We start from the raw sequence: 18,110 nt of genomic DNA, 5'->3' as shown, positions 1-18,110 counted from the left end.
TTTAGTTCTTAATTCTGTTAAAAGCAGTTTCAAAACTCTTATCATTTACTTGCATGTGACAGAGTGCACTCTGATGCTACCAGTTTTGGTATTGGCAATTTTTTTTTATACTTCAAGCTGATTTTCATTGGCGAAATGATTTCCCAATGTAATGAGTAATTCTTGGTAAATGTTGAACAGATTGTGCAGGCTTCCCTCAATTTCTGGTAAGTAAATAGCATTCCTGGAATAGTCATTGAATATCAGAATTACACAGAAATACTTTGTGCTTATATGTAAAATGGAGTTATTGAGTTTGAAACTCAGATTGTTATAAACAGAAATTCCCAGCTATATGATTTTCCATATAAGGACATTAAAAATTCATGTGTGACATGGGACTCTGGTTGTTAATTCTGTGGCATTGTTCCATGCTTGCAGGGGATCTAGTATTTATGACTTCCCTCCTCGTAAATACCAGTAATGCCCCTTCGTCCTCACTGTGACAGCCAGAGTATTGTGACAGCCCAGAGTATTCCCAGCTTCCCCTGAAATGCCTCCCAGAGGGAAGCACCACCAGCACTGAGAACCACTGGTACCTCCCTTTGCGTTGTCTGTGCCCTCCACCCAACTCGGAGCTGCCTGCTACTCATCCTGCAGGACGTTAGACTCGAGGCCTTTCCAGAAATAGTCTGCGGAACCTCTGATTTGGGTTCAGACACTGTCTCTGCCTCTTACTACCACTTACTGCACTGTAGTTGTCCGTTATCTCCCTATTAGATGAAAAGCTCTGAGACCAGGTAATGCCTGTCTTGGGTACCTTTGCATCTCCTGTGTCTGGCATGGTTCCAGGCTCAACATTGAATAAATAATTGAGTAAATGAAAAAAGGAGAGAATAAAAGACAGAAAGATAACAGGCTAATAAAGAAAATGGGCTATTTTTAATGAATTAAAAATAGGCTGCTGACTTTGCATTAGTGGTGAATGAAAGAAAATATAAGAAGGCCCTACATGCAGCTATGTGCATTTTTGTTACCCAGAAACATGTACCAAGACAGAGACTAATTTAATGATGTGCCCAAAGCACTGTCTTTCCCTTCTCTCAGTCCTCCAACTGAACACCACTCTCCTCATCCCTCTTGCATCCTTCTCCAGTAACCAGACCTCCCTCCACCCCCACCTCCATTCTGAGGAATTCTAGAGCCATGTGTGACTGGCACCAGTAGGGAAAGATAGATAAAGGAAGGCATTTATTGACAGAAGGCATTTGCTGCTTCTGGTTTCTAGATTTTTGATTTTTCAGCTATAATCCCTGTAGTTAGAGGGAACATGGAGCCCTAACCTCCCTCCCTGCTAGCAGTTAAGTAGTACATGCCTGTCCCAAACACGTGATTCATGATCTTGTTCAGCTACATTTATGGTCTCATTTTTTAGATGTGTCATTCTTGGGGGTCACCAATCATGATTATCTCCTTTTTTTTTTTAAAGTTCAGTATTTAAATCTTATTTTTGAGGAATATTATTTTTGTACAGTATTATTATGCACAATAAATATTATTTAAACCTTCAATATTTTAAAATCAGTAACTTCTACTTCAGGGTCTCTAAACAAATACAGTTAGATAAAATCTGATCAGATAGTTTTTTGGGTTTTTTTTTTAGTAATTTGAAGTCTTGAGGTGATTTGAGTTTGAAGATGAAGTAAATTTTGTAAGACTTTTTTTAAAGTTTGAACTTGAATTTAATGTCTAGAGTTTTATTTATTTTGGGCTTCTCTGATGGCTCAGACAGTAAAGCGTCTACCTACAATGTAGAAGACCTGGGTTCGATCCCTGGCTGGGGAAGATCACCTGGAGAAGGAAATGGCAACCCACTTCAGTATGCTTGCCTGGGAAATTCCATGGACAGAGGAGCCTGACAGGCTACAGTCCATGGGCTTGCAAAGAATCAGACATGACTGAGCAACTCAAATCCACACAGAATTGTATTTACCAAAGAATAATTGGTTTTGATGGCCTTAAGCAAAATTTTTTTTTAATTTGAAAAATAATTATCTACATAGAGATATTCTATTCATTTTGGGCATCTCTGAGAAAGTAATTTTTGTAAGATAAATAAGACTAGGCTTTCAAGAAATTATTTTCTATATGTTTTACGTAATCATGTAATAATATGTTTTTGTCACTATATAGGAATAACAAAAAATGAATAGGAAAAGGGCAATGAAAGTTACAGTTGGTCTTTTTAGTTGTCCTCAGTATTCCTCCTGGTCTTAGCTAATTGCTAACCTCAAATTAAATTCAGTTTGCAGAAATTTTGCTTATCTACTGTTTTTCTAATAGACAAGTCAACTAATATTTACCTTCAGGAGATGATACCATCTAGGTAATTGAAGGCTTAGAGATGATTTTCTTTGTGCTTGGTTGACCTTGTTAGTGCTGATATTGATGAATATATTCAATTTTTGTTTTAAACCTTGGGGTTTTTGTTTTGGTTTGGTTCTGGCTGGTTTTTTACCACCTAGGTGTGGGTGAAAGGGCAGGTATGCTTGTAAGGCTCATCTTGAACTAAAAAAAAACACACAGGCAATGACATACAATATAGCAAAACAACTATAGTATAGGTACAAGTAAAAGTTGAGTTAATGTTATTTTTTGTAATAGTATTTTAATTTTGAAGTAGTATTTTGTATTATCTGTGACAGTGAGCTTTATGAGAGTAGGTGCTGCTTTAGTATTTATTTTTCTCTCTAAAAATTTGTTTCTCAAGAATAACTTGACAATAACTTGATATATACTTAGATTTATAAAGTATAATATTGTGAAATATTTTATATAATTCCACACAACTGTGCCATGCATTGTTTTAAATGATGGTTAATAACCACATAACATTAAAAAATGCTTAGAATTATTTAGGGATAAGCAAGTCTGAATTACACATATATCAAAAAAAGCTGCAATTTATACTGTATGAGTTCAATAAATATGAATGCAATACTGAAACAATTTAAAGGGAGAAAAGGACACTTAGGAACTGTGTTATTCACAAATCATTTTTATGAAAATATATAAATTTAACCAATTTAAGGTGCAACACTTCATAATATTTTGTTTATGTCATTCGTTTACAAGTCCTTTACTTGGGCAGTGCAGTACTATTAGTATGTAATAAGTGAATTCATAAAATTTTACTGAAAACATGATACCATTAGGCAAAATATTTATAAACATTTTTCCTCTTGTAGCTATGGTAGCAATGTGTAGCTATCATTGATCAGAAATAATTGCAGAAGTTTTAAAACTGAGGTGTGTTTTTTTTCCCCTCCTCTCTCATTTAAAGCTATATAGGTCTTGTATAGGCTTTAACAAGAGGAAGAAATATGGTTGTCATTGGGTTTTGACACCTACTTACTTGTGCTGCATGAACAGCACTCGCAAGCACAGCCCTGGGAGACAAGCTGCTGCTCCATGATCTTTGCAGGGTGTGATCCCTTTTCCCAGAGTGAGGGACCATCAGGGCTAGAGCATGACTCTTGGCACAGGCGGGTCTCTCCCTTCCCTTCTCTTCTTTTTTTTTTTTCTGTTTTTAAATTTAGGTACATTTCACTGAGTTTAGGTGAAATATGAAATTAATGGTAGAGAATCATTCTTGCTTTGTCTACTTTATATTTTAAACTCATGAAACCTCCACTGACTTCTATTGCCTTTTTTTGTTTTGTTTTTCTCTCTTTTCCTGCACAAGCACTCCTATCTGGACAGGGAAACCTCCCTTCTTCTGAGAAACATTGCAGGAAAACCTTCTCATTTGCTGACCAAGGTGATACTTCTTCCACCTGCATGTAAATATTTATTGCCTTGTAGGTAGAATGTAATTTCTGTTTTTGATTGTGCTCTCAGATTACTGAGGTTGTGCTTTCTTGTTTCTGCATCCTTGTTCTCAATAGAGGTATTTTTTCCTCTTATTGAAGGTAATTATTTATTGACCTTAATGACTATCAGAAAATATTGAGAGTAGAAAATATTTGCAATAGTTTTTCTAGTTTTTAACTTTTATAAATACCTGACAATCTTCCTAAGTATGTTGCACTTTTCTAGTTTAACATTGTGTTTCATTTTAAAGTCTAAAAATCATTGCTTGATTTTAGCTTTTACTACTAATGGTCATGCATGCTGTGAGTTTCTTTAGCAAACTTTGTTTTCTAATTTTTGTTTATATTATCAGTGCCTCATTTAATTATTTATTTATATAAACATAATCTTTACATTAGTTTAATAAAATTAGAAGAGCAGGCTACAATTTAAATTTCTCAGTTCTTTGTCCTCAGAATGGTTTGAATTAGTCTAGCTGGATTTTCATTGGGCTGGTATTTTACAATTTAAAATCATTTAACCATTATCATCATTAACTCAAGGAAGCACAGGATAGAGGGAGTTGAATAGCTTTCTGCCTCTTTACAAATCATGTTTTTATTTTGTTACTTAAATGTTAAATTCAAGCATGTCTGACTTAGTTATAGATAGTTTCTGAAGAATATACAAATTATGGCTAATTTCACTAAATTTTTATTATTGTATCTGAAATTTTCTTTAAAAAAATTATTTAACTTTATAAACTTGCGAAAGAAAATGGTAAAGCTAAAATTAAAATCTCCCTGAGTGTCCACATAAAGAGAAGACCCAAGAATCAGCGATAAGAACTTTCTTTTTCTTGAGTTTCTCTCCTGGAAGGAGATCTAGGAATAGGATAGAAGCAGCTTAAAGATGAGGTAAGTTTAGAAATCTAAGCACATGATAGCCATGTACTTTATAACCATAAAGTTCACTGTCCCTCTGGAATTCACTCTCAGAGCCTCATTTAGGATCTCTCTAGATCAGACTTCTCTCCCTGAGAGGTTGCGGTCACACATTTCCTGGAGGATGCCCAGCACCTCCGATTCTTTGAGTCTTCAGCTCTCTTACCCACACTATCCCTGAGGCCTCATAGTTTCCATCTGTTGTTGTTTTTTGGCAGCTCTATTTCTGTTCAGGATGTTTCCACTCTCCTAGTTGCGCAGGTTCAAGCCATCTCATGCTTCTCTCCTCACTTACTGTCTCAAAGCTCTAATAAGCCTGTCAGAATCGTCAGGATTGACTGAATTCATCCATCCATTTTATTCCCATTGCCACTACCCTAAAACAGCCTCATATTTTTTCTGTTTTTGCCTGTCACACCTCCAGTACATTTTGTACACTGCTCTCAGGTGAAGTATAACATTTTGCCGTTTCCATTGTCTGTTTTTCAACATATATTTGTTGAGTCTTGTACTGTGTTAGGTGCTGCAATATAATACTGTATAAAGTGGACATTTTCCCTGCCCTCAGTCTTTAGGAATGTAGATAAAAAGAACGTTTACACGCAGCACGTAAACAAATTCTAATCATGTTAAGTACTATGAAGGAAACAAGTGAGTAATAGGGAATACAAGGGGGAGGATTAGAGCTACATTTCCTTTAGATGGTAAGGTCAGCAAAGGCCCTTCTAAGGGGGTGACATTTAATTTAAAGTATGAAGGATGAAAAGCAGCCAGCTTGAGGGTGAAGGGAAATGTTCCAAGTGGAGAGGTGCATGAGAAACGAGCCTGTCATGTTTGAGGAGCTGAAGAAAGACTGTGTTGCTGGAGCCACAGTAGTTGAATGAAATATCTTGAGTTGTGTTTGGAGAGGTAGACAGGAATCATTAATTCAAGGCATGCTGGGGAGTGTGTGTGTTTTTTTCCCCTAAATGCTGTGAGAAACTATTGAAGAGAGTAACTTCATCCATTCAACAAGTGGAAAATAGTTGTTTGCAAGTTTGGGATAAATGCAGTCACTTCTCATCTCCTGCCTGAGAGCTGTTGCCACCCACTGCATCCACAGTAGAGCCCTTGTGCTCCAATCTGAGTATTGGAGTGGTGGTATCACTGCTGTATGTAGCCAACATCTGACTCTAGCTGCCTCTATATCCTGCCCTACTTATATACAGTTACGCATTTGTCATTTGAAAATAACTCAGCGCAGAACATGAACATTTAGGGTGGAGTGGGGAATGGAGTCAAGGGTGAGGTGTCAGAAGTTCCTAGATAACCAGAGCCACAGGGGCCTCTCTTTGTCAGTGCTCTCTGTACCATAGTACATGGCTGTTTTGAAGCTAAGTTGAGCTTATACTTATTTCAAAATAAGTATTGTGTCTGATTCCCCAAAAAGCATGGTGTCCCAGTTACTGACTCACCTCTGATCTGCACTTTTCCAAACTAGAACTTTGTAACACTTGATAGTTGAACACAGAAAAATGAACACAGGAACACTGCTTAGGGCCTGGAATGCAAAAGGAATGCTTATTGCTTGTTTCCATCATCAATCCAATTGTCATTATACTACTGCTAATGAAATAACTACCCCGTATACAGTTCTGAGGGGCTTCCCTGGTGGCTCAGTGGTAAAGAATCTGCCTGTAATACAGGAGACATGGGTTCTATCCCTGCTTTGGAGAGATCCCCTGAAGGAGACACACTCCAGTATCCTTACCTGGGAAATCCCAAGGACAGACGAGCCTGGCCGGCTAAAGTCCATGGGGCTTCAAAAGTGTCAGACATGACTGAGTGTCTAAACAACATACAATTCTGAGCGGGGAGCCTCTGTAAAAGCAATGCAACCTGTTTCTTCTAGGAGCGGCATTACTCCCAGCACAGAATGTTTTATAAATGGGAGCAGTATGCAAAGGACCCGTTGCTGACCTGATGCCCATAAGTCTCTGGGTGCCATCCAGAAGACTTTTCCTGACCTGATACAGTAACACATCTTTGTCCCTCTTTATTCCCTTAGCCTGCTTTATTTATTTATTTTTCATAGAACTTACCACTGACTGACTTCTCATCTCTCTCTCTCTCTGTCTCATGTTAAATGTAAACTCCATGAAATTAGGAACTCTGTATTCTCTGCATTCAAGCCCAGACCTACATAGTTGGGACAAACATCTGTCATATAAAAGAATGGTCCTCTAGTGACCATCAAGGTTTCAAGGACTGCTGTACTTGTTAACCACCATTTCTTCAGAGAAGTTGTAAAACTGCTTGTATATTACTGAAAGTGTTTTATCTTTGATAAGCAGTTTTTATTTACTATTATGCCCCCAAAGTTTATGCTAAAATCTTTCCAGACAGAAGGGATGTGACATAATGGGAAGAACAGGTAGTTGTTCACTTCATAACAGCCTGTATGATCTTTGAAAGATAATTCTTTCTGGACCTAAATCAGTACAATGGACATAATAATTATGTTAGTCCTGCATTATTGATAATTAAATGAGGCACATGCCTTATAGTACATGGCAAGTGGGTGTTTGATTAATATTAGTTCTCTTCTTAGTTGAGAATGTATTTCATGATTTCTTCAGGGGGAAGTAAACTAGTGGTTATGATTATTTTGGTTCTAAGCAGTTTGATAGAACATTTCATGAGCAGTAAATTGTTCATCACTCCAAGTTTTCTTTGAATCATTTTAAGTTACATAACTTTATTACTGTTGTAATCTGTTAAATAAACTTGATCTAAAAAAAAAAACCACCTAACTTATTTTCAGCCCCTTAATTTCAATCCCGTTTGTTCTGAACCCAAAAAGCCTTAATCATTTCATAGTTGAAGGAATTCATAGCCAGTTCTTTGCAACTTTAACTTTCTGTAAGTATTCTAATTTTTACTCTAAGAAAATGCTGTAACATTTTGTAACCACAGCATTAGCTTTCATTTAATCATAAGATCTTCACTGAGTTTTTGTCCTTTATGTAAATTTGAGAAGGCTTGGCATTTGGTGGTTATTGATAGCCACACAGGAGTTTTTCAGGCGGAAAATAGGTTGTTTCTTGCCCTTTTAAGAGAAAGGGTAAGAGAAAAAGTTAAGTTGTTATATGTGTGAGGTATCTTTTACTTACGTTTAGGATGGTTGTGAGACAGTGTGAACAAAGGGATAGTCCAAAGATAAGGGGCATAAAACTTAAGACCTGATTTTGCCAACTTTAACAAACAGAAGAGAATATGAGACGAACAAAGCTTTGTTCTTTGTATTAATCTTGGCCTGCAGACATTGAATACAGCTTTGTATTGCCTAAAGAAACCGTTAGATGTCTTCTAAGTATATAATCTATAAATAACACATTAACAAAGATTTATTGATCTTTGCTGTATCACACGGCGCTCTGATCTTAAAACAGTTTCTTCCTTTTCTTGGTTGTTACAGTTAAAAGTTATGATTCTAGATTAAATATAGTAGATAAAAACCAAACTTTCTGAGGAAGAGCTTATTGTCCATGGGAAGTGTAAAGTACTATGACTCTTGCAATTTGATCAAATATTTGTATTTCATTTTGCTCCAGTGACATTCAAATTCTAAAAGTTAGAGGCTTCTTGCAGAGATTAATTATCCTTGCTAATGGACTGGAGAAGAGTAAACTAAAATGTGCCCACACTGAAAGTAAGCATGTGTGTGCATGCTCACTTGTGTCCCTGTGTGCTCAGCTGCGTCCGATTCTGTGACCCCATGGACTGTAGCCCGTCAGGCTCCTCTGTCCATGTGATTTCCCAGGCAAGAGTACTGGAGTGGGTTGTCACTTCCTACTCCAGGGTATCTTCCTGAGCCCAGTGACTGAACCCATGGCTCCCGCATCTCCTGCATAGGCAGGCAGATTCACAGCACTTAAATTCGAATTTGAGGCAGCTATAACACAGACCAACTTATATAGTTAATTAAGAGTAGTATTTTGAGCAAATGGAAGAATAGCTAAATTTGGATGTTAAAATAGCCCCACCTGGCTGTTCTACATAAAAATGGTTTCTTATTGATGGCTAGGGAATCTAAATTGGTTGTTTCTCTTGTTTCTGTAATCTTTTCTTCCTGGGTGTCAACTTTTTAGCCTTTGGAGCAGAAACTGATCTGGGAGTTGAAACTAATCTTATAATTGAATGACTTTTTATGTCAGTGCTTCAAAAGATAGCATTGATTGTATTCTATTGTATTTGGTAAATAATAGTATACTGAAAATGGAAGTATGAAAATACTGCTTTGGTATTTATAACCAGTATCAGAATGTTATATTAAAATTTTTATATTCCCTTTTTGAAAAGACTATTTTTAAGAGCATTTTCAGGTTCACAATAAAATTAAGAAGATATAGCGATTTCCCATATACCACTTGCCCTCACATGTGCATAGCATCCCCATTATCAACATCCCCCACCAGAGTGGTACATTTGCTGCAATTGATGAGCAAGTATAGGTAACATTATTATCACCCAGAGTCCATGGTTTACATTAGGGTTCACTCTTGGTGTGTATTCTGTGGGTTTGGACAAATGTATAATGACATGTAGCTATCATTATAGTATCATACAGAGTAGTTTCACTCCCACAGAAATACTCTGTGCCACTTATTCACGTCCCCCGCACCTCCCGCCCCCAACCTCTGACAACGATTATTCTTTTTACTGTCTCCATAGTTTTACTTTTTCAGGATGTTGTATAGTTGGAATCACATAGTATGTAGCTTTTTCAGATTGGCTTCTCTCAGTTAGTAATACACATTAAAGTTTCCTCCATGTGTTTTATGGCTTGATAGCTCTTTTTTTTTTTTTTTTTTTTTTGCTTTTGTGAGTTAGTTGCTCAGTAGTGTCTGACTCTTCGTGACCCTGTGGACTGTAGCCAGCCAGGCTTCTCAGGCCATGGAATTCTCCAGGCAAGAATACTGGAATGGGTTGCCATTCCCTTCTTCAGGGGTTCTTCCCTACCCAGGGATTGAACTCAGGTCTCCTGCATTCTTTTTTCTTTTTTTTTTAAGCATTGAATAATAATATTCCATGGTCTGGATGTTGCATAGTTTATCCATTTGCCAACTGAAGGATATCTTGGTTGCTACCAAGTTTTGGCATTATAAGGAAAGCTGCTATAAGCATCAATGTGTCAGTTTTTGGGTGAATGTACACTTTCAGCTCACTTGGTAGATACTAAGGAACTTGATTACTGGATGGTGTTGTAAGAGCGTGTTTAGTTTCGTAAGAAGCTACCATAGTATCTTCTAAAGTAGCTGTACGATTTTGCATTCCTCAGGGAAAGATGAAAGTTCCTGTTGTTCCACACCCTGACCAGCGTTTGGTGTTTCCAGTGTTTCGGCAGTCTAAGATGATACATGTGTAGTGGTATATCGTTGTTTTAATTTGCAGTTCTCTAATGATATGTATGAGCAGCTTTTCACAGGCTATTTGCCATCTGTGTAATCTTTGGTTAAAAAAGATTTCGTCAAATCTTGTTTTGGTGAAAACCTTCTGTTCAGGTTTTTTGCCCAGTTTTTAAATTGAGTTGTTCATTATCTTACTGAGTTTTAAGAGTTCTTTTATGTTTTGGATGATAGTCCTATTATCAGATATGTCTGATAAATATTTTACTAATATTTTCTCCTAGTCTGTGGCTTGTCATTCTCTTGATGTTCTTTTTCTTAAAAATATTTTTTGACTTTGAAGACATCTTTTTTTTTTTTTTTTTAATTTTGCAGGCTAGTTATAAAAGAATTTGGCCTTGTAGAAGTTCATGTTTATATTCCAGGTACACAAAGCATTGATTCTATCAGTTCTTCTTCATCAGACTTTGAGATTTAAATTTGCTTTTCAGAAAAATGAAGTGAAAGTTGAAATTATGCCTTGGAAAATTTCTTTGTAGCAGCTATTCATACCAATATAAGGATGTGGCAAATGAACCATGAAGAAACATACAATCATTATACCCTTGAGAAAACACTCATAAAACTTCTGCTGTACTCTTTTCCAAAATATATATGGTCAAATAACTGATTTCATAAAAACCACTGGGAAATACTCGTACTTAAAATTCCTTTATAAGAGTAGTGCTCTACTCATCAGAAACACACACAAAATTTGGTAATTTAATAATGATTTTGTTTCTCCAAGACACAGAATTCTAGACGCTGAGAATTTTAAAGACAATAGTCTAGTTTTCTCATTTTATAACCTTCTTTAAAAAGAAGAAATATATATCTTAAAATATACAGTCAACATGTTTTATAATTCTGTAGTTTATTTGCATAAAGGGGGAGATAGGATGATTTAATCTTTAATCAAAGGAGTATATATACCTAAGAATCTAAGAATCCAGTCTTACTCCTCTCTGTCGTTAAAATGCACTTCTTTGTTCTCTGTCTAATTGGGTTTGCAGATAGTATTTCCTGACCTTGGTTATTATGTTAATTAACTGACTGCTTTCATTGAAATGGATCAGATTTCTGGCAAACAAGCCCACTGTTTTCCCTGTTTTCTCTGTTCTGCAGAGTAGTAAATACTAAGCTTGAAATGAGGGAGACAGCCTAGAGTATGAAATGAGAAGAGAAGCAGATCAAAAAATAAGAAAGCTAACAGAATTTAAGAGAACAGGGAATAATCTATTAAATGAATTGAGTTTAACTTGTTTTTTTGCCCTGGAAACTTCAGTTTTTTAATGAAATAACACATGGGTTGTGATTATTAATCACAATCTAGAGCAGATAAAGTCTAGTTGATGTAAATAGGTTTCTCTCTTCTTTTTTAAAGTCATGTTAAGTAAAGGAATATATAATATGGTATTTTATATTTTCTTAGATATTTTAGATATTTTCTAGAGCAACCAAGAGCATAGAATTAAAAAGTAATTCTTTATTATAAGCAAAGGTTTACTTTCATGAGTTTCTTTCAACTGGAGATTAATGCTGCAATGTACTATGGCCTCTTGCTGGAAAGTACAAGTAAGTACAAGGTGTTACAGTACTATATGTTGTTCTAGGAGAGAATAGGAAATGTTTTATTTTATTTAAGTATAGTTTTATTTTATTGCTATTCATTTAAATTTGTGAAGCAGAAATTACTATAAGTTAAATATTTGGAAAATTACATATTTTAGTGTGAATTAAAAACAAAATTGAATTTAGTGACATGAGACATTGATTATATTGTGTGATTGTTCCAAAGCAGAGTAAAACTTAGAATTAAATGCAGCCTCCTCTGTTCATATTTATGTATTAATGAGAACATACCTATATTTTTATTATGATTGTTTATATGGTTGCAGAGAGATGAATTGATGCTGGGTTTTTTTTTTTTTTTCTGTTTTTATGATGATGATATGTTTTCATTACAACAGGACAAAATGTTGATATGCAAAAGATTGCCCATACTTTCTAGGGGAGTATAAATTCAGAGGCACTGGCAAGCCCATAGATAGCCTCGTTTTCCCTATCTTGAAACCTGAAATTTGTTTGTTTCAGAATGACAGTCAAGAATAAAACTGTTGGATTAAATTAAACTAATTTACCACAGCCCTAGAATATGAAAATGTAGTCTTAATATAAGAAATCTTCAAGTGTGCATCTTAAAAAATTTTTTTAATAGTATGTCTGCTCTCACTTTGTGAACCTGGTTATTTCTAAAATGTGCTCCATATTAAGTGTGTGAAGTTATATTCTTACGGAAATTCAGTGTTAACAGCGTTCTTAAGGATAAAAAGACTTCTCAAAAAATTCTCATTATTTTAACATTAGTTTATCTGAAGTGCTTTGTGTCCACAGGAAGAACAGGCAGCAAAATTGAAAGCTGAGAAGATCAGAGTTGCCCTAGAGAAAATTAAAGAGGCACAAGTGAAAAAGGTGATATTTGGGCTTTTTCTTGGTTTGGGATTTTTGTCCATCTTATGGGTTTATTAAGAATTGCCTTGTTTATATAATGTAACTGTAAGATGCAGCAAGCTATAGCAGGGCATTTCTTTCTAAATATATTTCCACATGTATTTTTTGGTGAATAAAATACATTATAAAAGAAATAACTTTTCTGGTTCTAAATTCTAAAAGAGGAAAACAAAATAGCTTTATTATAATCTTATATGTTACTTTAATTTTTAAAAAAGCATTAAATTTGTTTAGTTATTGAATACTTAATTTTAGAATCTTCTTCTTACATAATAGAGTCATTATTTGTGTTTTAACTTATATTTAGCTAAGGACATTGTTCAGAATATTATTCAATATTGGAAGAAGTTTTTAGAATGCCTGTTTTTCAGTTTGTATTTAATTTTCCTTTTTCCTCTTAACAGCTGGTGATTAGAGTCCACATGTCTGACGATAGTTCTAAAACAATGATGGTGGATGAGAGGCAGACAGTGAGACAAGTGCTGGATAACCTGATGGACAAATCCCACTGCGGTTATAGTTTAGACTGGTCTCTGGTGGAAACCATTTCTGAGTTACAGATGGGTTAGTAATATCATTGCTATAATTATTTTTTAAATTTCTGTGTAATTTCAACTGTTTTCATGTTGATAAAAGCAGCTAGAGACATTTTAATATTTTTTCCTATAGTATAACCCTGGCTTTTTTACATTGTCTTTCCCTCATTCTTCCCCCATATATTTTGAGATTTCTTTGAGTACAGTATCATGTCCAGTTCATTTTAGGTTTTCTTATGGCCAAAACAAAGTTGTTCTTTTTTTAAGGTAACAAAATATTTTTTCCCTTCAGATATTATTAAGAACTGCATATATTAGACACATTACTAAAACCCATTACATTTATTCACATTTGTACTGAAGCCTTGATAACAACATTTGACTTTCAGGGGAAACATAAAGCACATCTTAATTTTAGCTAGATGTACTAAGTCTTAATTTCCTATGTTTTGTAGTTTCTTACGGTGTTTTCTAACTTTGAAAATTCCTAATTTTTTTAATACCATCTTTGACTTTAAAAAAAATTAATTTATTTTAATTAGAGGCTAATTACAATATTATAGTGGTTTTTGCTGTTGCCATGAATCAGCCATGGATGTACATGTGTTCCCCATCATGAACCCCCCCTTCCACCTCACTCCCCATCCCATCCCTCAGTGTCATCCCAATGCACCAGCCCTGAGCACCCTGTCTCATGCATCAAACCTGGACTGGTGATCTATTTCACTTATGATAATATACATGTTTCAATGCTATTCTTTCCAATCATCCCACCCTCACCTTCTCCCACAGAGTCCGAAAGTCCGTTCTTTACATCTGTGTCTCTTTTGCTGTCTTTCATATAGGGTCATCGTTATCATCTTTCTAAATTCCATATATATGTGTTAATATACTGTATTGGTATTTTTCTTTCTGACTTACTTTACTCTGTATAATAGGCTCCAGTTTCATCCACCTCATTAGAACTGATTCAGATGCGTTCTTTTTAATAGCTGAGTAATATTCCATTGGGTCAGTGTACCACAGCTTTCTTATCCATTCGTCTGCTGATGGACATCTAGGTTGCTTCCATGTCCTGGCTATTGTAAACAGTGTTGTGATGAACAGTGGGGTACATGTGTCTCTTTCAGCTCGGGTTTCCTCAGTGTGTTTGCCCAGCAGTTGGATTGCTGGGTCGTATGGCAGTTCTATTTCCAGTTTTTTAAGGAATCTGCTCACTGTTCTCCATAGTGGCTGTACTAGTTTGCATTCCCACCAACAGTGTAAGAGGGTTCCCTTTTCTCCACACCCTCTCCAGCATTTATTGTTTGTAGACTTTTTGATAGCAGCCTTTCTGACTGGTGTGAGATGGTACCTCACTGTGGTTTTGATTTGCATTTCTCTGATAATGGGTGATGTTGAGCATCTTTTCATGTGTTTGTTAGCCATCTGTATGTCTTCTTTGGAGAAATGTCTATTTAGTTTTTTGGCCCATTTTTTAATTGGGTCGTTTATTTTTCTGAAATTGAGTTACGGGTGCTGCTTGTATATTTTTGAGATTAATTATTTGTCAGTTGTTTCATTTGCTATTATTTTCTCCCATTCTGAAGGCTGTCTTTTCACTTTGCTTATAGTTTCCTTCGTTGTGCAAAAGCTTTTAAGTGTAATTAGGTCCCATTTGTTTATTTTTGCTTTTATTTCCAGTATTCTGAGAGGTGGGTCATAGAGGATCCTGCTGTGATTTATGTCGGAGAGTGTTTTGTCTATGTTCTCCTCTAGCAGTTTTATAGTTTCTGGTCTTACATTTAGATCTTTAATCCATTTTGAGTTTATTTTTGTGTATGGTGTTAGAAAGTGTTCTAGTTTCATTCTTTTACATGTGGTTGACCAGTTTTCCCAGCACTTCTTGTTAAAGAGATTGTCTTTTCTCCATTTATATTCTTGCCTCCTTTGTCAAAGATAAGGTGTCCATAGGTGTGTAGATTTATCTCTGGGCTTTCTATTTTGTTCCATTGATCTATATTTCTGTCTTTGTGCCAGTATCATACTGTCTTGATGACTGTAGCTTTGTAGTATAGTCTGAAGTCAGGCAGGTTGATTCCTCCAGTTCCATTCTTTTTTCTCAAGATTGCTTTGGCTATTCGAGGTTTCTTGTATTTCCATACAAATCCATCTTTGACTCTTAAAAACCTTTTAAAGGTTTCTTTTTGTAATATTATGTGATTATAGAAACCTCACAATAATTATTTTATTAGGCTATATTCAATCAATAGTCAATTTCAACTTGCCATTTTGTTTATAAAATATATTTGCATTGCTTTTACTGTCTGTTATATCTTTAAATATTTTATAGCAGTTTCCAGAGCAATAAAAATTTAATAATTAACCTTTTTCTCTTAGAATGCACAAACACAAACCCCAAAACCAAACCATCAGTTAGAAGTTTATTAACAGGTATAGGCAGATATTCTAATAATACTTATTATAACTATTCTTGAAGAATTAAAAAGGTTCAAGTTCACAGATGTGGCATCACCATACCCAGAAAGTTTTTGGCTGCTAGTTTTTAGAATATTTCCATGACTGTAGGTTTAAGGTTCATAACCATGACTTAATCATATGTGGCACAGTGATACAAATAGAATATGTAGTTTTTTAGTACTTGTTGAATGAATAAAAGAAAACTAAGAGCCCAAAATAAGATGGTAAAATAAGCTATGACAAATGTAAATCATTCATTTAAACAAGAGATTATTAGAAAGGATGAATAAACAAAATGTAGTTGTTCACTATTTACAAAAGACCTTTTTCCTAAAGACACAGAAAGCTTGAAAGTAAAAGGAATGTGGAAAGACACTAACCAAAAGAAAGATAATGTTAACTATGTTAATATCAGACAAAATAGACTTTAAGCAAAATACATTACTAGAGATAAGGAGAACCATACGTCTTCATCAGGAAGATAAAATCATTCTAAATTTTATCTAATAATGGCATTAAATTACATAAAGCAAAAGTTGGTGGAACTACCAGGAGAAATGCACAAGTCTGCCTTCATAGTAGAAAGTTTCACCTAAGAATCTTTGCAATAATCAACATAATCAAGCAGACAAAAATGAATATAGATATATTTAGAGCACTAATAACAGGAAAATACACATTCTGTACAGGCAGAAGTGTAATGTTTCCGAAAATTGATTCCAGTATGAGGTCATAAGCAGCTCTCTAGAAATTTCAAAACAAAAATCAGTATCTCTAGAATATGTTCTTTGGACATATGTTCAGGATATAGGGCATGTTCTTTGATTCCTAATTTGGAAATTAGAAAATATATCCATGTTTAAAATTAAACAATTTATAGATCAAAGGAGAAATCATCTTGGAAATTTTTTGAATGACAAGGAACAAATAGTGTTGGAAGCACTTAATACTAGAATTTATGAAATGCGACTAACAGATTGTGTTTAAGGGCGGGATGGTAAAAGGCTGAAGGCTGAAGAAGAGCTTGAAGTCAGACAGTCTAGATTCTAGTCCTGATCCTTCCTTGTAGCAGCTGTGTGACCTTGCTAAAATCACTTTACACCATGAGGGCACATTTCCTTATTTGAAAATACAGGAAATACCAGATAGTCTATAAGGGTGTCAGTTTAGATTCTATGATTTTGCTGTCAAATACTTCGCAAGGTTTCTTGTCTTTTATGCAATTCTGACAAATACTAACAAAATACTGGTGTTTTATTTTGGGACAGAGAGAATCTTTGAAGATCATGAAAACTTGGTTGAAAATCTTCTTAATTGGACAAGAGATAGCCAAAACAAGCTTATATTTATGGAGCGTATAGAAAAATACGCACTTTTCAAAAATCCACAGGTGAGGCTATGGCTTGCAGAGGTCAGGATTCTTAAATGTTCATATTATATAATTTTCTGAGTGCTAAGTTAATAGAGTTAAAAGACTTGACAGCCACCCAGTTGGAGCTTTGTGGCTGCAAAACCCCATGGGAGCATTCACTAGTGCCAAGGTGGCAAATCTGCTGGGCCCCAGGTGTTGGGCTTCGAAGAAGCTACCAGTTCCACAGAGCCAGATGGGGTGAGCCCTAGGAAAAGCAGGATTACCTCCAGGGGGTTAGCAGATTTCTGTTCTAATTCAGAGCCATTTTGGACCCTGCTCTTTATTCAGTGAGTTCCTCATCCATCAAAGAAAAGTACTTATATATTTAAGTTTCCCTACTTTCATCATTTATTCATTTAACACTTTGATTTGTTTTCTGAATTATTTTTTTGAAAATCCCAGTAACCTTGATTATAAACAGTCCCACGTTCTATTATATGTTACCTTGATCTGTTTGGTATCTTTGCTTGTCCCAAAATGTTTATGTTAATTCTTCCTAATACCCAAATATTTTATAAATATCAATAAGTGAAAGAAAACAATACCACTATAAAAAATAGTTGTGAGGAAAAACAGTGGCTGCTTTAAAGTTATTGAATAGTTTCCTTCAGACTACGTGATCATGACATATCTTTACTGGATATTTTTAGTGAAGAATACACATTTAGGAATACCAACAATTTTTTATGGATGATTGTGAATGAAAGTTTCTTAAGGATAATAATTAGAATTCAGATTTTAGTTGAGTAAATGAGATCATGGTAGCCTCAGGGAATTTGGGATTTCTTCTTTAAAAGCCAGAACATAGATTAAATTTACTACATCTGAATCAGTTAAGCTCAGCATATTTTAAGCAAATTTGCCCCACTTGTTGTACTTACTAATTCATAAACCTTTAAAGTCCTGTCAGTGTAGCTTTCATTAAATATACGAAAACACATTGCTAGCTGTGGCATGGAATACCTCCGCAGGATTTGGGGGAGGGCGGTTT

General features: G+C 35.1%; 1 protein-coding gene across 4 annotated transcripts in view; it reads left to right on the top strand.

Moving 5' to 3' along the window:
- The window catches only part of RAPH1 (Ras association (RalGDS/AF-6) and pleckstrin homology domains 1), a 104,092-nt gene that overhangs the window by 61,159 nt on the left and 24,823 nt on the right, over positions 1-18,110 (top strand). For 3 of the 4 annotated variants that reach the window (XM_027564915.1, XM_027564933.1, XM_027564923.1), the window contains exons 6-9: positions 3,725-3,799; positions 12,596-12,673; positions 13,117-13,276; positions 16,977-17,098. In XM_027564915.1, the coding sequence (XP_027420716.1) occupies positions 3,725-3,799; positions 12,596-12,673; positions 13,117-13,276; positions 16,977-17,098 (435 nt within the window). The remainder of the gene's footprint in view (positions 1-3,724; positions 3,800-12,595; positions 12,674-13,116; positions 13,277-16,976; positions 17,099-18,110) is intronic. The other variant, XM_027564911.1, reaches the window with a different exon arrangement.

Source organism: Bos indicus x Bos taurus, chromosome 2, assembly GCF_003369695.1.
Source record: "Bos indicus x Bos taurus breed Angus x Brahman F1 hybrid chromosome 2, Bos_hybrid_MaternalHap_v2.0, whole genome shotgun sequence".
In the NCBI taxonomy this organism is placed as follows: domain Eukaryota; kingdom Metazoa; phylum Chordata; class Mammalia; order Artiodactyla; family Bovidae; genus Bos; species Bos indicus x Bos taurus.
Note: the sequence above shows the minus strand (reverse complement) of the source record. Positions and strands in the feature narration are given on the sequence as shown.